The following is a 20955-nucleotide window of genomic DNA, read 5'->3' as shown; positions in this document are numbered from 1 at the left end:
CAGGTGGAGGCCTCCCTCCCACCGAGCTCCGCGTGGGCCCCGGCGCTGCCGCGTGGGAGGCTTGTGGAGGGCCCGTGGCCGCAGCTGGGGGGCAGGGACCCGGGCCCGGCGTGCCGCAGGGTCTCCGGGCTGTGGGGACCGCCGGCACGCCAGCAGCAGGAGCTCCCTGAGGGCGGGGGCAGGCTCTCCGTGGCGCCCAGGGGCCCCCGGCCAAGGGAGGCATCCGCGCCGCTGGCAGCGGGGGGCTGCGGGAGCGCACAGCGCCGGGGCCGGGGCCGGGGCGGGGGCGGGAGGCGGCTCCGGCGGGCCCTCGCGCCGTCCGTGCGCGGCTTGAAGCCGGGTCCCTCCTGCCGGGGCGGGGCCACTGCGGGGCGGGGCGGGGCGTGCCGGCGCGGGGCCGAGCGCGGCGGGTGCGTGCGGCGCGGGTCGGGTCGGGTCGGGTCGGTGCGGGTGCGGGCGGCCATGGGGCGGGCGCGGGGGGCGCTGGCGCGGGCGCTCTGGGCCGCGCTGCTGCCGCTGCTCGCCGCGTCCGAGGAGGCGGTGCCGCGCGTGAGTCTGCGCTACGGTGAGTGCGGGCGCGGGCTGACCCGGGGCAGGGTAGGGCCGGGGGCAGCGGGGCGTTTGGCCCGGGCCCCCTCTCGCCGGGCTGTGGGGGTGCCCCGAGTGCTGCGGGACGGGGTGCGGGGCGCAGGCTGCCCGCCCTGGCCCTGGCTCTGGCCCTCGCCCTCCCAGCCGGGGCGGGCAGGGGGCGGCGGGGCCGGCCTGGCAGGACGGGGGTGCCTGCGCCTGTCCCGGGATCGGGGCTCTTGCAGCGCCCGTGGCCCCGCGCGTGCAGGGAGCCCGGGCCGTCGGCCGGCCCGGGGCTGGCGGGTGCCGGGAGCGCAGGGCCCAGCCAGGGCTGGCTAGCGTACGGGCCCGCCCGGCGGGACCACCGGCTCCGCTCTCCGCCCCGCCGTGCCCTGCCCGGGAGGCGCGGTGCGCAGCGCCTGCCGGCCCCCCGACCCGCGGTGCCGCAATGCCCCGGCCCACGTCCCACGCGGCGTCGGCACACCTCCGCTGCTGCTGAGCCTGCAGAAGCCCGGCAAGCTGGGGCAGGCCCTGCACCGCTCCGGCGCCCGGCAGGAGCAATGGGCGCAGCAAGGAGCGGCCCGTCCCAGGGGCAGGGCTGAGCTCTGGCCCCGGGGCTGCTGCGGGGCGGGGGGCGGCCCGGGCCGGGGCTGGCGGGCTGTGCGCGCAGCCCGAGGGAGCCCACGGGGGGGCGGGGAGGGGGAGGGGGCTGGCGCTGGCTCCGGAGCCGGGGGGAGGGGGCGGAGGCCCGCTGGGCAGAGCGGCTGTGCCGGCCCCGCGGCCCTTGCCCCCACGGGACCCGCTGGCTCTGGGCCTGTGCCCCTCGTTGGCCCTCCCTGCCGCGCCCTGCTCCGGTGCCCCGTGGCCCGCGGGTCTCTCGGCGGCCCTGCCGGTGCCCAGAGGTGTTTGTTGCCCGCTCTGGGGAGCGGGCGGGGGGAGCGCAGCCCCTTGCCCCGGCCGAGCCTTGCAGGGCGCGGCGCTCTGCTCCTGCAGCCGCGTTCACCGCCAGCAGGTTTGTCTGGACGCGGCAGTCGTGTCCCGACAGGCCCCAGCGGCTGTGGCGTGGGCCTGCCGGGCCCTCCTGGGCAGGAGCGGAGCCTCGGTGGCCACCAGCAGCGCGCCCGTCGCCAGGGAGCTCCCCGAGGCCCCGGCAGGGCACAGACGCTGGTGCTACTTGCTCCGTGTCTGTGCGCAGGAGTCCCCTAAGGCGCTGCGGTCTCGGCTTTGCTGGCAGCGTGGGGCCCTGGGGCTTTGCTCGGCCCCTGCCTGCTCCTCCCTGCACGGGATGCTGCTGCCTGGTAGCACTGGCCCCCGCGGTGTACGGCTCCTGCCCTGGGCAGCTGGCTCCTCTCTTCCACCCCCTGTTCTCCCATGGTCGGCGTGGGTCTCGGGCCTCTCCCTGTGCAGGGCCATCGGGGCACCCCATCTCCACCGTGGGGATCCCAGCTCCCTGCCCCACAAGGACCCTGCTGCAGGGTGAGAGCAAAGCTCAGCCTGGTAGGCCTTTGTCAGAGGCGGCCATGCCGCTGCCCCATCAGTGGGTCTCCAGTGCTGGCCTGGGCAGAGGGGCAGGACCCTCAGGTCTGTGGTGTGGTGGGGGAGAGCTCCAGGGCAAGGACGCACCCACTCGTCCCAGTGCGGTGGCGGAGAGGAGCTGGAGCAGCCCTGTCCCAGATGCAGCTGTGTTACAGGCAGCGAGGTGCTGAGACCTGCCAGCTCATCGCTGCTGCAACAAGGATTGTTGTGGGGGTGATTTGGGCTAAGCTCAGGCCTCGTCTCAAGCACCGTGGGCAGTTCTGGGCTCCGCATTTCAAAAAGGACATTGAGAAGTTAGCGAGGGGCCAGAGGTGGGCAGCAAAGATGATCAAGGGCTTGGAAGGCACATGAGGAGAGGCTAAAGGAGCTGGGCATGGTCAGCTCGCAGAAATGGGGCCGGAGAGCAGCCTGCAAACACCGGAGGGGCTGCCGTAAAGAAGGGGGAAAGCTCCTTTTCTCTCTTGCTCCAGAGAGGAGGATGTGGAGCAATGGCTTGAAGTTGCAGCAGCAGTTTATACTGGATCTCGGGAAAAACTTCCTTGCTGTTGGAGCCGGGGCATCATGAGCTAGACACCGGGGAAAGCGAGGACTCTCCATCACTAGAGGTGTCCAAGGAGAGGCTGGATGGCCACTGTGGGGCTGACCTAGGCGCAGCGCCGCGGGTGTTTCCCGGGATTCTGGGCTCTGCTGGTTTCCCCCTGGGGCTGGGGGGGGATTTCCTCCCCCCTCCTCCCCCATTATATGTGTGGGGGGGGGGTTAGGGAGTTCCTCAGAAGCGTTAGGTGTTGGGTGCAGCCAAGCCTGGGGGCTGGGACTAGGGACTGTGTCAAAAACCTGCAGGGTCCTGGCTAGGGGGTCTTGCCCCTCTGCTCAGGGTCAGACTGGTGCCATGTTTGGGGTCAGGAAGGAATTTTAGCCCCTGGTCAGAGGGTGTGGATGGTGGGGCGGTTGCCTCCCGCTGCAATGGGGGCACGGCCCCTGCCTCAACTGTCTCAAGTGCTCTTTAACCACCTTCGCAGCAGCAGGATGTTGGTGGCCACGGTCCCGCTCCTTTCCCTGTGGCAGGGGCGCGGGTGGGGCCTGGGGCTGTGCCAGGGGTGATGGTGTTCTGCTCAGAGGTTGGACACGGGCTTGTCTGGGCTGGTTGGGACAGGGCTGGGACTAAAAGTGGGCTCTGGCGCTCCCTGCCAGCCCCACGGCTCTAGGATTCAGCACTTCAAACCCAGCTCCACGCCCGTGCGGCCCAGTTGGGGCCCTTTTATTGTTCCACACCGCGCGGTGCCTGGAGCAGTCTCCGCTGATTGCTCTGCCCGGCTGCCTGGCCCGGTCCTGGCAGGGGCTCCTGGGGGTCTTAGGGGAGGGACCTCGTCCCCCAGGCTTCTCCCACCCCCTCCCCAGCAGCCAGGGGGGCAGGGCTGGGCAGGCACGATGCCTCTGCCCCAGGGTGCAGGTGTGAGTCACCTTGTCATCCTCCGCCCAGCCCCGGCTGAGTCACCAGCCCTGGGGGGGAAGGAAGTGCTTCCTGGGCCAAGCCGCCTCTGCGCGCAGGGCAGGGCCCCACAGCAGGGAGCCTTGATCCACCTTGGGCCCGTGGGTCTGGACCCTGGCACCACCAGCTGTTTGGGGGGGTCAGCCCCACTCCTGCCAGGGGCTGAGATGGCATTGACTCGTGGGCTGGCAGGGGAGCAGACCCCCTGCCCCAAACCCAGCCCTACAACCTGCCTTTGTTTTCCTGGCAGCGAGAGGCTGGGCCCCCCCGACCTCCCTGAGGCATGTGGGGAGACTTCCACGGGGCCACCGGGTTGCCACGGTCTGATTGCTTTGTGTCTGCGTTATAGGTGTGGGGAGGAGAAGAGCCCTGTGCCGGCGCTCGCGCTTGAGCGCGGTCTGGCTGGGTGCAGCAAAGGCTCGAAGCCGCTGGGTACGAGGGCGCCGGGGAGCTGTCGCTGCCCGAGAGGGGATGGGGATGGGACTCTGCACCAGCCCTGTCCTCTCCAGCAGCCCGGTGTTGCCCTTTTCCCGCTGGGCTCCTTGGCTGCGCAGCGCGGCGCGTTTCCGTAACCCCGTCCTGGGCCTGGCTGGGCTAATTGCAGAGCCCCTGGCTCTTCCCTGTGAGGAGGTGTGAAGTTTGGGTGCAGTCCCAGAGGCCTGGAAAGGGGCCAGTGGAGTTCCCACTTTTAAGCAAGAGAAGGAGGGGGGTTCACAGACCAGCCATACTGGCCCCAAAAACCAGAAAGATCATGGAGCAGGTCACCAGGAGCCAGGAACAGCCGGCGTGGACTCGCTGTGAGTCTGCCTAGACATTTCCTTCTCTGACAAGGTGACAGGCTCTCTGGAGCGACTTACCTCCACTTAGCAAGGACTTTGACACAGTTTCCTCTGACGTGCTTATTAGTAAGCGAAAGAAATACAGTCTAGACTAAAGGTCTAGCGAGGCGGATGCAGAACTTGTTGGGTCTCGCTTGGTGAGTAATAGCTCACTGTCTAGTTGGGAGGAGGTATCAGGTGGGTTCTCCGGGGGACCGTCCTGTGTTGTTTACTGTTTTCATTAAAGATTTGGACGATGGGATCAAGTCCACACTTGGCACATTTGCAGTTGACACCAAGTTGGGTAGAGATGCAGGCACGGGCGGGCAGGGCTAGGAGCCAGGATGACCTGGATGCTGTGGAGAAGTGCCCTGAGACCCATCCGGCGAGCTGCAACGAGGAGGAGCGCACAGTCCAGCGCTTGGGCTGGCAGCACTGCGTGCTCAGTCACAGGCTGGGGAATGACTGAAAAGGCTGAAGTCTTCAATGACTTTTTTACCTCGGTCTTCACAGGCAAGGTCAGCCCTCAGGCTACTGCACCGGGCAGCACAGTTTGGGGGGGGGGCGACCAGCCCTCAGTGGTGAAAGATCAGATTAGGGATTGCCTAGGGAAGCTGGACGTGTACAGGCCTGTGGGGCCAGATGGGATGCACCCAGGGGAGTTGGCCAGTTGGATTGCAGAGCCCACTGGCCATCATCTGTGATAACTTGTGGTGATGGGGTTGCCTGGACAAGTAGCACTCATCTTTAAGAAAGGAAAGGCGGAGGATCCGGGGAAATACAGACTGGTCGGTCTCGCCTCGGTCTCTGGAAAAAGCATGGAGCAGATCCTGGAGGAATCGGTCTTGAAGCACTTGGAGAAGACAGTGATCAGGAGCAGTCAGCAGGGATTTACCAAGGGCAAGTCGCACCTGACCAGCCTGACTGTCTTCTGTGACGAGATGACTGGCTCTGTGGATGCGGTGGACGTGAGACACTTGACTTCAGCAAGGCTCTGGATATGGTCTCCCGCAGCTTTCTCGCAGGCAAGATAAGGAAGTCCGGGTTGAATGACTGGCCTGTAAGGTGGATAGAAAACTGGCAGGATTGTCGAGCTCAGAGAGTAGTAGTTAATGGCTCGATGTCTGGCTGGCAGCCGGCATCAAGTGCAGTGCCCCAGGGGTTGGTCCTGGGGCCAGTTTTGTCCAATATCTTCATCAATGACCTGGCAGGTGGGATGGCGTGCGCCTGCAGCACGTTTGCAGATGACGTCGAGCTGTGGGGAGTAGGGGGCAGGGCTAGAATTCAGAGCAACCTCAACACGTTGGAGGATTGAGCCAAAAGAGATCTCATGAGGTTCAATAAGGACAAGTGCAAAGTCCTGCGCTGAGGGGGGAAGAGTCCCTCCCCTGCACGGATACAGGCTGGCGCTGGCGGGCTGGGCAGCAGCTCTTCAGAGGCGGACCCGGGGGGACAGCGGACAGCAGACTGGATAGGAGCTAACAAAAGACAGCCGACATCAGACTGCGTTGTATTAATGGGGCCTGACTTGCAAGCCAGAGGCTGTGATTCTTCTGCCGCGCTGGGCACAGAGGAGGCCTCACCTGGACAGTCTGGGAGCGGCAGAAAGGATCGGGGCCTAGAAAACGATCGCTGGCGGGGGGAGGTCGAGAGAACCGAGATGGCTGGAGCGGGGGATCCGATGCCCATCTGCAGACACCGAAAGGTGGTTCCCAGGAGGGTGGAGAGAGACTGGGGGCAGCGCCGGGGGCCCGTGGCCTCAAGTTGCAGCAGGGGAATCGCAGCTGGAGACGAGGAGAAATGTCCCGGCTCTGGGGGCGGCTGGGCACTGGAACAGGCTGCCCAGAGGAGCTGCGGCAATGTCCGAGCGCAGGATGGACAGACGCGGCTGGGATGCTGATCCTCCCCGGAGCGGGGGCTGGACTAGCCGCTCTCCCAAGGGCCCTGCCAGCCCCACGTTGGCTCTGTGATCCTCGTGCCCCCGCTGCTGGGAGCGGCTTTGCCCTCCGGGCTCTACTCGCTCGGGCCCTGGCCTGGGCCCCCCACTGCCCCTGCCCTGCAGCTCCTCGGCACCGCTCGGTCTGAGGCCGTCGCTGACCGCCCTCTCAGCAGAGCACGGGGCCAGCGGGACGGTCCCGGCCCCGCCAGCAGCTCTCTGTCGCGGGCACGCGTCCCTGGCCGCGCCGGCCACAGCTCTGGCTCGAGGGGGGAGCCCCGCAGGGAAGGTCACGCTCCGAGGCTGGTACGGCCAGGTTTCCCCTGCCTGGCCAGACCCTGCCCCCGGCGACCGGAGGCTGGGCAGAGCCCCAGAGGGCTGCTCGCGGGGCGTGCTCGCCGTGCCTGGGGCAGCCCCCGCAGACCAGGCTGGCGCGAGTGCCCGAGTCGCACCGCGTGCCAGGGCAGTGCCGCGGTCGGGGGGGCCGGCAGCGCCGCGCCGCGTGGGTGAGCAGCAGCCTTCACGCCTGGCAGGGCAGCGAGAGGCACTCGGGGGCTCTGGGCCCGGTGCCCAGCAACAGCACTTAGTGGGTAGATAAGGGCTCCCGGCACGGGGGGAGTGGCGGGGGCCTGGCCTGGCGTGCTGCCCCGTCGGAGCGGGGCTGTATCTCATCCCAGGAGCGGCAGACCTCTGGTCAGAGGCCTGTTACTGCCTGCGAGGCGTGGGCTCCCGGGGGGGCAGTGGGGGCAAAGCCCAGGCTGAGCCCATCGGGGGTTCCCCCGGCGGGCTTGGTCTAGCCAGCAGCACTGCCCCCTGGCCCAGGGGCTGGGGGACGAGGTTCAGGGTAGGAGGTTGAACCAGGCATGTGGGGGGGCCAGCCAGCAGAGCCCCACAGCCGCCTGGCTAGGAAAGGGGAGGGAGGAACTTCCCCCTCCCGTTGCTGCGGGGTCCCGGGCTTTCACCTTCCTCGGACGCGTCCGCGCGGGGGCAGGGTGGCAGGGCCGAACCCCGCAGGGTCCTGGCTGGAGGGTCTTGCCCGTGCGCTCGGGTTCAGCCTGATGCCAGGCAGGACTTTGACCCTGTGGTCAGACCAGGAGACGGGGGGCTTCTGCCTTCCCCTGCAGCAGGGGCTGGGCTCTGCCTGGGGTCTTGATGCAATTAGCCCCCCAACCCCCCGGATCGGCCTGCAGCAGGTCTGAGCACCCCAGTGTCGCATGCGAGCCGGCTGCGGTGCAGCTTGAGAGCAGGTTTGACGGGTGCTCGCCTGGGCTGGTCCAGCCTGGCCTGATCCTGCCCGGGGCAGGGACTGGACCCGCTTTGACCGCCGGTGGGCCCGGCCTGCCTGGCTGTGCTGCCCCCGAGTGGGCATGCAGGACCCAGCTGGGCACAGGGCGACGGGGAGGAGGGAGGGCACAGAGCCCTGCTCCCCGCACTCTTGCAGGGGCACGGGAGCAGCTCTCGCCCAGGGCAGCTGTCAGGGCAGAGCTGGCCCCGGGCTCCCTGCAACCCCCAGCAGAGAGCAAGGGCCTGGGGGCTCCCGCACCCGCCCCGCTCGCCGCAGACCTGCAGCAGTTGCCCCCCGCACGGGGCAGGGGCTGCTGCCCAGGTCCTGGGGCAGAGCCCAGAGCCTGCCCATCGGGTTGTGACGCCCAAGGGGGAGGCGCCGGGGCCGTCCTGCCGGGAGGCGCAGGCAGCGTAGCTCCCGCACGGCCCCAGCCCGGGCCCCAGCAGGCAGAGCCCTGGCACAGCCCGCGCGGGGCCCTGGGAGAGCAGTGCCCGGCCCCTGGCAGGGCCCCCTGGCACAGGCGCAGCTCCTGGCGCGCGCCCAAGGCTCCGCTCCCGCTCCGCGCAGCCAGCCCAGAGAGGCCACGTGTGTCCAGGGCCTGCAGCTCCCGGGCGGGCACCCAGCAGCCTCCCTGCGGCAGGGCCGGTGGGCAGACCTGGCCTTGCCCGCCCCGCCCCGGGACAGGTGGGGAGCACGTGCTGGCACCTGTCTGCCAGCCCCGCGTGGGTCCGAGGACCCGGCAGGAGCCTCCGGCGCTGCTGGAGGGAGGATGGAGCTGGGGGCATGTGGTGCTGATGGGCGCTGCCTCCCCAGGCGCCGCGGAGAGGACAGTGCTGCGTTTCGAGGTGCCCGGCGTTGCCAACTACACGGCCCTGCTGCTGAGCCCGGATGGAGCCACGCTCTACACGGGCGCCCGCGAGACCCTCTTCGCCCTCGACACCCGCCACTTCCTGCCGGGCCCGCGGCACCGCAGCGTAAGCGACCGGGGTCCCAGGCGGGACGGGGACACGTGGGCAGGCCGGAGTGACCCGGGGCTGCCTGGCGGGTGAGGGGTGGGCAGGGGAGAGCCGGGGCCCAGCCCAGCACCGGGGCGGCCCGGCGTGGGCAGGATTCCCGTGTGCGGTGCGGCGCTCCCAGGGCGGCTCGTGGAGCCCGGCAAGTCGTGGCTTGCTCTGGAGCCGGTCGGAGCAGCGCCGTGGGCTGCCGGCAGCTGTGCTCAGCACCGATGGAGCCCGCCCTGCCCCGGGAGGATCCCAGCCCCACGCCTGGCCGGCCAGCCCGCCCCAGGGACCCCGGCGCGGGCGGTCCTCGCAGCCCGCTGGCAGCCAGGTGGCAGGGGGGCTCGCCTGCCTGAGACTGGGGCAGGAGCAGGGGAGCCTGGCCCGTGGCGGGGCATGGTCACTGCCTCCCCACATGTAGCGACCGCTGCAGGGCCCTGGGGGGCCCCAGTAACCGTCCGCCCCCCACAGCTGCCGTGGACCGCAGACGAGGAGAAGAAGCGGCAGTGCGCCTTCAAGGGCAAGGACCCCCAGGTGAGCACCGCGCCTCGGCCCTGCTGCTCCCCCCGCGCCGCATCCCTGGGGGCGGGGGAGCCCGGCTCCCCGTGGTGTCTGGAAACCCTCGCAGTGGGGTATCTCCAGGCCGGCCCAGCGCTGCCCCCAGCCCCTGCAGGACCCCCTGCTCCAGCGCCGGGCTCTGTCGTGGGGGGGCTGGTCCCAGCACCGCAGGGGGCGGGCAGCGTACCGTGGAGGGCACTTCCCTGGCAGTTGTGCTGCCCGTCACAGGTCCCCGTGCCCACGCTGGAGCCGGGCAGGGGCGGGGGGTGGTGTGGGAGGCTGCAGCCGGCCGTGTCTGAGCCACCCCCTCGTCCCGTGGGCCTTGCGGTGGGGGCATGGAGCCGGCTGACAGGCACCTCCGCCTCGCCTCACCTCGCAGCGGGACTGCCACAACTACATCAAGATGCTGCTACAGCTGAACAGCACCCACCTGTACACGTGCGGGACCTGCGCCTTCAGCCCCGCCTGCGCCTATGTGGTGAGCACCGTGCCCGCAAGGCTGCCCCGCTCGCGTGCTGCCCCCTCCTCTGCCGGGGCGGGGGTGTCTGGGCCGGGGGCGGTGCTGCGCTGGGGACGCCCGTGCGCTGGAGGAGCGGGAGTCCCTCGGCTCCCGCCGGCTCAGGGACCCGTCTCCTGCCGCAGAACACGCAGAACTTCAGCCTGGAGCGGGAACCATCGGGGAAGCCACTGCTGGAGGACGGGAAAGGCCGGTGCCCCTTTGATCCTGAGTACAAGTCCACTGCCATCATGGTCGGTAAGGACGGCACTGGTCCGCGTGTGCCGGCTCCGTGTTTCATGAGCTTGCAGGCGACGCCGTGCACTCGGGCACGTGGCTGCAGTGCGTTGCAATGGCCCCGCACGGCCTGGGCTCCCCGGGAAGGGGTCTGCCCTCCTCTCCGGGGCGGCTGGCAGCCCACAGCGCTGTGATGGAGCTGGGCGTCGTGTGCGCTCCTGGCTCTGACCTGCAGCCATCGCTGGAGCCCGAGCAGAAGGGACCGGGGTGGGGCGTCAGGGGGCAGCCCCGTGCTCGCCCCCATGGGTTCGCCTCTCCCCGGCAGACGGCGAGCTGTACGCTGGGACCGTCACCAACTTCCAGGGCAATGAGCCGACCATCTACAGGAGCCAGGAGAGCCGCATCTCCCTCAAGACTGAGAACTCCCTCAACTGGTTGCAAGGTGTGGGGCTGGGGAGGTCGAGGGCAGGAGACGCGGGGCACAGCCTGCCCCAGCCAGGAGATCCCCAGGCCTAGGGATGGGGCAGCCTGGTGGGGCCGGCTGTGCCATGCGGAGGTGGTGCTGGGGGCCAACCTGTGCAGGGGGCAGCCTGGGAGGGGGCACTGCGCCCCGGCTGCCGCCCTGTCCTTTCCCCAGGCCCATCGGCTGCCTGGAGGGGAGATCACCCGGGGCAGCGGCTCCGTGCTCTGATGCTCCAGCCCAGACAAGGCCGCCTCGAGGGGCTGGGCATGGGGGGGGGGGGGGGGCTCAGGAAGGCACCACATGTAGCTGAGGGCCCGTGTGTGCTGCGCAGACCCCGTCTTCGTGGGCTCAGCCTACCTGCGCGAGAGCCAGCTGCCTGGGGATCCCGGGGGCGACGAGGACAAGATCTACTTCTTCTTCAGCGAGACGGGCAAGGAGTTCGACTATGTCACAAACACCATCGTCTCGCGCATCGCCCGCGTGTGCAAGGTGGGGGCGCGTCTGCCATCACGCGTGTCATCAGCCACACGTGGGAGGAGAGGGTCTGTGCTGGCGCGACACATCACCTGCGAGTACAGTGGCCTGGGGGCCGTGGTGCTGGTCACTCTTGTGGAGGGCACGTGGGGCGGCTGCAGGCCCATGTGCAAGAGGAAGAGTGTGTGTGTGCGACAGACAGACAGACACCAGGCCTGCTGCCTGCAGAGCTCCTTGATGCCATGAGGAACCCTATCCAGTGCCGGCCCCCGCGGCACAGCAGCCTCCCCAGCCCTGGGAGACCAGGACGCTGCCCCCACGGCCTCTCCAGGCTGCATGGCCGCAGCGTTGGCTGTCCATGCACAGTTCTGATGCGGCTTCCTGCCCACCCCCTGTCCCCTGCACCGCGGCTGCCTCTGACTTCCCTCCTGCAGCCTTGGCCATGCTGCTGCATCCTGCTGGCAGAGCTAATCCTGCCCCAGGGCATCCCGGCACTCTGCCCAGGGGCACCATGCGCTCCAGCAGGGGACGGGGGAGGGCACGGATGTGCCCGCGCTCTCGCTCAGTGGCACTGGCTGCAGAGCTCTGCTCCTATCCTGTCCTGGTGGAGCTGGTTCTGCTCATTCTGGACCCCCCGGGTTGCCAGCATCGCCTTGACTCTTGCTCGCTTTGGGAAGCGTGCCTGCAGGACCACCCTCTGCGCTCGCTCTCGCACCGTCCATGTGACCCGCGCAGACCCGGGAGCGGTCCTGGCGCGATGCGGGTGGATGCCCTGCTGCCGGGGGCCTCGTTGACCCTGCTGTCTGCCTGCAGGGAGACCTGGGCGGGGAGCGGGTGCTGCAGCGGCGCTGGACCACGTTCCTGAAGGCGCAGCTGCTGTGCTCGCGGCCCGAGGACGGCTTCCCCTTCAACGTGCTGCAGGACATGTTCGTGCTCACGCCGCAGGGGCAGGGCTGGGAGAGCACCGTCTTCTACGGCGTCTTCACCTCCCAGTGGTGAGCACGTGGGTCCCAGTACTGGGGGAGCCCCGGGGGCCTTTTCCCTATCATGGGCTGTGCTGGGGGGACTGACTGGGATACAGGGACGTTCCCTGCGGGGCACCGGGTCCCTACAGCTTGTTTCCCAGGCATTGCAGCGCACTGGTTCCAGCCCGTGGCCTGAGCCCTCTCTGGGGCAGAGGTGGGGGTGTGAGGAGCTGGGCCATTAGGTGCCATGGGGCTGATTCCCCTGCTGTGGGGCTCGTTTCTCTCCCACCAGGAACAAGGGCGGCCCAGGCAGCTCGGCTGTGTGCGCCTTCCCCATGCAGGAGGTGCAGCGAGCCTTCGGCGGCCTCTACAAAGAGGTGAACCGCGAGACGCAGCAGTGGTACACGGACACGGGCCCAATTCCCGAGCCCCGGCCTGGAGCGGTACGTGCCCTGAGCCTGTCCCCTCCTGCCAGGGGATGCTCCCCGGCCTCTGTCAGTCCTGCCACCCCTTCCTACGTGGTGTCAAAGTGGCTGTAGGAGTCCCTGGGATTTGGGGGAAACTGCGGGTCTTGGGAGAGGTCGGAGCCAGGCACCAACCCCTGTGCTTCTGCCCCTGCCGTGCCGTGCCGTGCCGTGCGTGGGGGCATCCTCTGGATGGGACGTGGGGTGGCTGCCTGTTCACAGCTGCCCTCTGTGGCAGGCCGTGCTGCCGCCCCCGCCAAGCCGTGAGCCCTGGCTCTGCCCCACGGCCGTGGCCGGCAGCACGGCAGGGCTAGCGCACCACTCTCCCCGCAGTGCATCAACAGCCGCACGCGGCAGATGAAGATCAACTCGTCACTGCAGATGCCAGACCGCGTGCTGAACTTCGTCAAGGACCACTTCCTGATGAACAGCCGCCTCCGCAGCACTCCCCTGCTGCTGCAGAGCCGCCTGCACTACCAGCAGCTCAGCGTGGACCACGTGGAGGGCCTCCATGGCACCTACCACGTCCTCTTCCTGGGCACGGGTGGGTCCCACAGCGTGGCTCTAGGCACCGGTGTGGGCACCGAGCTGTCCCCGGACCCCAATCAGCACGGTCTCCCTGGTGTCTTGCAGATGACGGGCGGCTGCACAAGGCTGTGAGCGTGAGTGGCAAAGTGCACATCATCGAGGAGCTTCACCTGTTCCCCGCCGGCGAGCCGGTGCTCAAGCTGCTGCTGGACCCCCACCAGGCACGGGCAGGGCATGACGGGAAACTCGCACTCCTGCTGCGGGGTGGGAGGGGAGAGACAGGCCTCTGGTGCTGCCCCCGCACTGCCTCTCTCCCTGCCCCTGCTCCCCGGGGCTGTGCTGGCCCGGGTGGGGCTGAGCCTGCAGAGCTGACTGTCTGCTAAGGGGTAGCATGGGGGTAACATGGGAGCTGAGCCTAGTGCCTCCCCCTGCAAGAGGGTTTCCATTAGGGCTGTGCGAAATTTTGCCACCAGTTTTGTTTCGAGGTCGAAACAGCAAAATCAAGCAGAATGGATATTGTCAAAACAGCCTTGAAACAAAACAAGGCAAGTCGAAACGCTTCGCCTTTTCAATGCTGTTTTGACATTTCACCTATAGGCTATAATGGGGAAGGTTGAAACAGCCTATAACGATGTCATTTCTGGACTGATTCAGATTAAACTTACAGGAATGGTAGCCCCTTCTGAGAGCATGAAGTTGGCCAAGTTTCAAGGAGATGGGTGCAGGGAGGTTGGAGAAACTGCACCCCAAAATCTTGAAAGCAAAACTTGTGTCACGAGTACGTGTTAAGCCACAGTAGGGTCAAAACTGCAGGGGTGGTGGCCCCTGCTGAGGCCACAAAGCCTGCTAAGTTTCAAGGAGGTAGGTGGAGGGGTTTGGAGGGAAACTGCACCTCAAGCTGCAGACAAGCAAAACTCGTGACATGGGTGACCGTGTGTGTGTTAAGGCACAGCGGGGTGACAGCTGCAGGGACGGTGGCCCTGCTGAGGCCACGAAGCCTGCCAGCTGTCAAGGAGATGGGTGCAGGGGGGTTCTGGGGCCCTGCACCCCTAGCTGCTGACAAGCAAATCTCGTGACACGGGTGCTTGTGCAACTGACTGTCTCTGTCTTGGGGCAGAAGCAGTTCCCGGCTCTGCATTGATTGTTTCCTCTCCTTAGTCTGTGGTTTTGTAGGTGTTAATCCTTGCTCATTAACTCCTTAGCCTCCCTAGCTACTGTGTTATGCAATCAATCATGATTCACTCAGGGACCAGCTCCATACACAGTAACTAGCTACTAGATAATTAGTTAATGAGCAAGGATTAATGGCACTCTGCACCGCCCTAGTTTCCATCTTGCCAGGTCTTCTCCAGGGAAACTGCCCACCCGGGGACGGCTTCTCTCGGCAGCCTACTCAGTCCAGCCTGGATCCTCTCTCCCTGGGAGCAGCGGGGGGTTGAGCCCCTGCCTGGGGCTGTCAGGGTGCCGGCATGCGCGACAGGCCGTGGCTGCACCGTGTCGGGTGATGCCTGGCCCGCCCTGCCAGGTGCATCCACAGCAGGGCTGCGTCTCACCACGCTTCTCCCGCAGGGCTGGCTGTACGCTGCCTCCTACTCCGCCTTGGCCCAGGTGCCCGTCTCCAACTGCAGCCTGTACCGGAGCTGCGGGGAGTGCGTCCTGGCCCGGGACCCCTACTGCGCCTGGAACGGGAGTGCCTGCTGCAGCGTGCCGCCGAGCCCCCAGCGGGCGCGTGCCCAGTGAGTGCCGCCCTGTCCCCTCCAGCCCCAGCTCGCCCTGCTGCCTCCTTGGATCGTAGACAAGTCAGGCTACCCTGTCTAGTCCAGCTGCTGCTCCCCTGGGGCCTGTCCTGGCTCCTTCATCCTCTCTCCTCCCTGGCGGCCCCGCTCCCTCCTGCTGCTGTGCAAGGTGCTGTCCGATGCCCACCTGCTCAGGGCTGTGGAGCTCATCTCGCGGTCCTCGGGCCATGCTGTGGGAGGTCTCTGGAGCGTGTGGCTTCCACCCATTACCTTTCCCAGTGCACTGCTCCCTGGTCATCCCTGCCCGGTGCTTGCCCAGTCTCCTCCTAGACCCCTCCAGTGATGAAAGTCCGCAGCTCCCTGAGGTGCTGGTCCCACTGCCTCCCTGCTCCAGCTGCTCTATCAGGAAGGCAGGTTTTCCTGCCATCTAGTCTAAGCCTACATGGCTGCAACTTCAAGCCATTGCTACGTGTCCCACCTCCACAGCAAGGGAGCTTTCTCCCTCTTTCTTATGTCAGCCTAAGTACTTAAAGAGTGCTGTCTTGGCCCCTCCTAATTGCCTTTTCTGCCGGCTGAACGTGCCTCAGCCTTCCACCCTCTCCGCACACAGCTCCTTCTGGCAAACACTTCATACCCGTCCATATACATACTTTACTACGAACTCATATTCCAATACAGACTCCTTTCTCGTTTCTCACGCAGTCCCACACATGGCTCTCTATAGACCTTGCCCTGCCCTCACCCCAACTTTGTCCTTCTCTTATCCTGTTCTGGCCAGTGTGAATAGCCGGTTCCAATTTACATATTTCCACACGCTATGCAATTCCTGCTCCTGACTTCTACCCTCATCCTGTCCCACACCGCCCCTTATCTGATAATACCGCAGCTATAGACATTCTCTCACTGAGAAACATAAGCCCTTGGTGACTAGTAGGTACCTGACTTTCCACAAAACCACCTTCATCTGCATCAAAACCACTCACGCCTCCTATTCCCTAGTTCCCCCTTCCACCAACACGTACATAACCTCCTCAAAGGAGACTTCTGCTCCCCATCCTAGCTCCGTCAGAAACTTTCTTACCTGTCCCCACACCTTTCTTGCAAAGAAACCTTCCCAGAACACACGGTGCATCGTTCCCTGGGGCACTCTGCCGTTCACACCACCCGTTACGTTGTGTTTCCCTCACCATTAAGACCCTCCTTATCCCTTTGCACAAAAGCTCCCTTGTTCTGCTCTCCATCTTTTGTCTACTACCCCTTTCCAAGCTGTCCTCACCCATGCCCATGAGAGAGACCCTACGTCTGTCAATTCATCCTTTCCTCTAATTGCTTGAGACGTGTTCTTTGCTTTCTCCGAGTGGAGAGGTGCTATCACCTCCCACATCGTGCACCTGATGCTTCTGTTCATGTAGCCCAAATCCCCACTGGCTTCTTTTGTGATGGTCTCACATTGTTGCTATGTGCTGAGCGCATGATCCACCAGCAGCAAGGTGTGGTGTAGCCCCTGGGGTTTTTCCCCATCGCACGCCATCATCCTGCCAGCTCTAGCCCAGCTCTCCAGTCTGGCTGGAGCCTTCTGGATTCGACCCTCTCCTCCAGTGTGTTCACAGTCCTTTCTGGTTGCATGTCACCAGCGCACTTGTTCAGCCAGTTCTGTGCCATCATCCAAATCATAAATACCTCGAACAGCCTCAGGCCCAGGATAGACCCTGTGGGACCCCCCTTGAGACCTCCCGCCACCCTGACATGGATCTATTGATAATTACCCTCTGCCTGTGGCTGTTGAGTCGCTTGCCTCTCCACCTTGTAGTAGTTTTGTCCAGCCCCCGCTTCTCCAATTTCTTTATGAGCTGGTTGAGTGGACTTTATCTGGACGTCAGCAAGGCCTTCGACACGCCCTCCCGCTGCATTCCCTTTATCCGCCCACCTGGTTCCCTTGTCCAAGGAAGAGATCAAGTGTGCTCGGCACAGTCTCTTCCTAGTAAATCCCTGCTGGCTGCTTGCGATCAGCTTTTCCTCCTCCAGAACCTGCAAACGGCCGCCTTCGGACACGCTCCAGGAGCTCCCTGGGTCCTGAAGGCAGGCTGCCTGGTCTGTAACTGCCCAGGTCCTGCTTTGCAGGGCCTGTTCTAGTCCTCGGGCTCCTGGCGACTCCAGGTCGTTGCCAAGGGCTCTGCGGTCCCCTCTGCCAGTCCCTGCAGTGCCCCGGGATGAAGTCCATCGGGCCTGTCTCTTGCTGGGCTCTCCTCTCTCCCTACCTGCTCTGCTGCGCTGCGCTGGCTCCCACACTTCCCACTCACCCTGACTCCAGTCTCTCCTTGCAGACGCTGGGCCCAGGATATTGAAGGCGCCAACACGGAGGAGCTCTGCCGACTTGGCAATGGGTCCGTGCCTGTCCCACGCCGTCTCCTCCCCACAGGTAAGAAGGCCCTGGGGCAGGAGGGGTTCCCTGCCCCACACCTCATCTGCCTTGGTGTGGGGAGGGGTCTCAGGGCCCCTGTCCTGTCTGCTCCTCTTGGTGCCCCCAGAGGCCTTGCCCAGCAGACAGCCCCTGCTAGGCACATGCTCCAGCTTGGGGACTGCGGCCAACCCTGATGCAGCACAGATCTGGCACCTGAACCTGCCCCAGGGCAAGCAGAGGGGCCAGGGCAGCCGGCGTCCCGCTGCTTTGAAGTGTCAATATGAGATCCCGGTAGAAAGCCACGGCCCCCACAGAGGAAAGCAAACGCCTCCCCCCAGTCTGCCCAGGGTGAAAACCCCTTCCTGCCTCAATGCAGTGTTGTTCTGAGCCTGGGCGCAGGGGCGAGACGCTCCAGCCAGGACCCTGCAGGGTTGGTGCCGGCAGGAGCGTTGCCACAGCCCCGTGCCCATGCCCAGCCTGGGCTGCAGCCTGTACCCAGCGGCTCCGAGGGAGGCTTAAAGCCCCCTGGCCTGTGGAGCAGAAAGAGGGGGGTGGGGAAAACTACCGCAGCCCAGAGGCCTGGGCAATCCCCACAAGTGCCAGGCTGGCCCAGGCTGACCAGCCTCTCTCCTGCAGCAGACGCAGCCCCGTGCCAGAGCGTGCAGCTCCCGGCCAACGCGGTGCGGTCCCTGCCCTGCCAGCTGCTGTCGAACTTGGCCTCCCGGCACTGGCTGCACAACGGCACCCGCGTCGACGCGTCCCACCTGGTGCTGCCGGATGGGGCGCTGGTGCTGGTGGGCAGCCCGGAGCGCGTGGGCACCTACGAGTGCTGGTCGCTGGAGGAAGGCTTCCGCAAGCTCATGGCCAGCTACTGCGTGGAGGTGGAGGCTGCACCCGACGTCCGCCCCCGGCCCCCCGCACCTGTGCCCCCGGGCCACCCAGACGAGGCAGCGGTGCCCCCCTACATCAGCACGTCGCGCAGCACCTCGGCCGGGGGCAGCGTGGCGGCGCGGCTGGATGACAACAGCTACTGGACGGAGTTCCTGGTCATGTGTGTGCTGTTCGGGGCTGCCGTGGTGGTGCTTACCCTCTTCCTGCTGCACCGGCACCGCGATGGCATGAAGGCACTGCTGGAGGCAGGCGAGCGCAGCACTGGCCACACCAAACCCCCACGCAAGGCAGTCGAGAGCCTGCCCCTGAACGGCAGCAACCTGCCCAGTGCTGCCCCTGAGCACAAGGGCTACCAGGCCCTGCACGATAACCACATCGCCAGCACACCCATCCACGAGCCCCCGGGCGCCCCGGCCTTCTCCGGCTCCGAGAAGAGGCCCCTGAACCTGTGTGACAGCTTTGTGGAAGTGTCTCCCACCTGCCAGAGGCCCCGGGTGCGCCTGGGCTCCGAGATCCGGGACTCCGTCGTGTGACCGGGGCTGCAGTGGCCTGGACTGACTGACGCTGGCCGCGGCTCCGCAGAGCCTCCCCGGGCAGGGCGGGTGTCGGGGTGCACGTGCATACCCGGCCATGGAGCGAACTGCTTGCGGCCTCCCCGTGGAGGGGAGATGAGAGAGGTCCCAGCTCCAGGCACAGCGCGTGCTTCGCGGAGGGTGTAGGGGCAGGCGGGAGTATCCCAGTGCATGGGGCACTCGCAGGGGCTAGAAGTCCCGGTGGAGGGTGCCTCCCCTGCTGTCCGGCGCCAGGCCCTGTGCGGAGCAGGCCAGGCGTGGGTGGTCCTGCGGAGAGGAGCTGGCCTGGGGCTGGGACCCCTCCCTGGGCTTGGGGACGTCCAGCGATGCTGACGTGTGCCAGGCACCGTGGCCCCTTAGTGCAGAGTCCATTCAGGCAGGAGAGAGCACACCACCCCGGGACCGCTCTGCCCCTGCCTCCATGCCAAGCCCCCTCATTCCCATCTCACTGTGACGCCCTGCCCGGTGTGGCCTGGCTCGGGCTCCCGTGGGCCACACGTGTGCGGGGCCGTGGGCCCGGGTGGACTGGACAGTGGCATGTTCTGTGCGTCTGTGCTGTGCTTCGTTCGTACTACGTGGAACTGTGAAGGGCACCGCCGGCGGGCGGAGCAGCTGAGCCGGGGCGGTGCCCCCGCGCGGCGCCCCCTCCCCTCCCCTCCCCTCCCCTCCCCCACGGCCGTGCCAGCCAGGTGAGGCACCAGGCGGCGCAGGTCACGGGTGTGTTTGCACACGAGTGAGTTGTTGTCTGTGTTTTTTACATAAAGTCCGTGTTTCTCCTTTGTATGGAGCGGCGGCCGTGTCCCCGAGTCACGTGGTGCAGGGGTCCTGCCGGGAGCTGCAGCTGCCCAGGGCATCGAGGCTTGGCAGGGGGTTGGGGAGCCTCACTGACCCTTGTCCTCCCTGGCAGCTGGGATCCCAGCTGCTGCAGGTGCCAGGCACTGCGAGTCCCTGCACAGCACGATACTGCTGCTGCCATCCCATGCTGGGGGCCACATTCACTTCCTGCCCCAGAACCAGTGCATGGAGCTGCCCAGGGCCCAGGAAAGCTGGTTGTGGGTCATATGGGCCCCATCTCGGTCCCATGCCTGGGCCCCTTCCCCGCGTTCCCCGCCCCCGGCCTCAGCTGCGGGGCTTCTGCAGAGTCACGAAGCCGAGCCTCGCTGCGCCGTGCTCGGGTGGCAGGGGCAGAGGCCGTGCCAGGCACTCGGGGACAGCAGCTCTTCCTCCTGGCCTCGGAGACCGGGCAGGGCGCTCTCCCCTGAGCTACTTGCTAAAGGCCGGGGAGGCGCCGTGTGCAGAGCAATAGCCCCAGTGCTGCAGGGCTTGGTGGTGTGTGTGTGGATTTGTGCCCAGCTGGGCGGTCAGTGCAGACCCCGGGCAGGTTTGACCAGCCAGTGCTGTCCCCAGTGACACGATGACAGCACCTCTGCAGCAGCCACCAGCGCTGCCCACGGCCACTGCACCCAGATCGTGCTGGTGCAACACGCCAGGCACCCTGGCCAGGCCTCCCTCTGCACTGGCCATAGTTTCATAGCTGGTCAGGTCGGAAGGGACCTGAGCAGATCAAGTCCGACCCCCTGCCATGGCAGGAAAGAGTACTGGGGTCAAACGACCCCCGCAAGGTGATTGTCCAGCCTTGTCTTAAAGCCCCCCAGGGTAGGAGCCAGCACCACTTTGCTTGGAAGTTGGTCCCAGACCCTAGCCACCCTGACCGTGAAGTCGTGCCTCCTGATACCTAGTCTGAATCTCCCCTCTGCCAGCTTGTGACCGTTATTCCTGGTCATTCCTGGCGGTGCTCAGGGAAACAGTGACTCCCCCAGTGCCTGCTGATTCCCCCCTGACTAGTTTGTAACAGGCCACGAGATCCCCCTCAGCCTTCTCTTGTGGAGGCTGAACAGGTTCAGGTCCTGTAGCCTCTCCTCGTAGGGCCTGCCCTGCTGTCCCCTGATCATACGAGTGGCCTCCTCTGGACTCTCTCCATGCTGGCCACGTCCCTCCTGAAGTGCGGCACCCAGAGCTGGACGCAGGACTCCAGCTGCGGCCTGACCGGTGCCACATGGACGGGGAGGATCACCTCCCTGGACCTGCTCGAGATGCATCTGTGGATGCACGACAAGGTGCGGTCGGCCTTCCTGACCGCGTCCCCACACTGCCGGCCCATGTTCATCTTGGCATCAATGATGACCCCCAGATCCTTTTCTGCCTCTGCCCTGATGAGAAGGGAGTTCCCCAGCCTGTAGGTATGGTGCCTCCCCAGGTGCGTCACCTTGCACTTGTCGGTGTTGAATCCCATCCTGTTCTCATCCGCCCACCCCTGTAACCTGTCTAGGTCTGATTGCAGCCTATTCCTCCCCTCTAGCATGCCCACATCCCCCCACATCTTAGTGTCATCAGCAGATCTGAGCAGGTGCTTTTCACCCCCTCGTCCAAGTCACTGATGAAGATGTTGAACAGTGCGGGCCCGAGGACCGAGCCCTGGGGGACCCCACTGCCCACGTCCCCCCGGGTCGAACATGACCTGTCCCCCACCGCTCTCTGGGT

At 66.1% G+C, this 20955-nt stretch overlaps 1 protein-coding gene across 2 annotated transcripts; it reads left to right on the top strand.

Moving 5' to 3' along the window:
- The first annotated feature begins 416 nt into the window (after positions 1-416).
- Positions 417-19197, top strand: SEMA4B (semaphorin 4B). 2 transcript variants are annotated; one of them, XM_090029920.1, is made up of 14 exons: positions 417-565; positions 8445-8605; positions 9101-9163; positions 9567-9665; positions 9830-9941; positions 10246-10362; positions 10715-10872; positions 11671-11852; positions 12115-12265; positions 12620-12830; positions 12920-13035; positions 14384-14550; positions 16875-16969; positions 17591-19197. In XM_090029920.1, exons 1-14 carry the CDS (start codon positions 463-465, stop codon positions 18373-18375), a joined length of 2520 nt encoding a protein of 839 aa, XP_089886046.1. In that variant the 5' UTR covers positions 417-462; the 3' UTR covers positions 18376-19197. The 2 variants fall into 2 exon arrangements, with proteins under 2 accessions (XP_089886046.1, XP_089886045.1); XM_090029919.1 differs by having other exon boundaries at positions 17588-19197.
- Positions 19198-20955: the final 1758 nt, after the last annotated feature.

The sequence above is a fragment of the Crocodylus siamensis genome, chromosome 15, assembly GCF_052110815.1.
Source record: "Crocodylus siamensis isolate JL-2025a chromosome 15, ASM5211081v1, whole genome shotgun sequence".
Classification (NCBI taxonomy): domain Eukaryota; kingdom Metazoa; phylum Chordata; order Crocodylia; family Crocodylidae; genus Crocodylus; species Crocodylus siamensis.
The sequence above is the reverse complement of the archived record's forward strand: the minus strand, read 5'-3'. Positions and strand labels throughout refer to the sequence as shown.

What these genes read in the sequence shown, in the direction of transcription:
- SEMA4B (XM_090029919.1), top strand. Translation starts at nt 463, where the DNA reads ATGGGGCGGGCGCGGGGGGCGCTGGCGCGGGCGCTCTGGGCCGCGCTG. An exon ending in CGGGCCCGCGGCACCGCAGC is followed by an intron (nt 8,606 to 9,100) that starts GTAAGCGACCGG and finishes CGCCCCCCACAG; the next exon opens with CTGCCGTGGACCGCAGACGA. An exon ending in ACGCCGTCTCCTCCCCACAG is followed by an intron (nt 16,970 to 17,587) that starts GTAAGAAGGCCC and finishes TCTCTCCTGCAG; the next exon opens with CAGACGCAGCCCCGTGCCAG.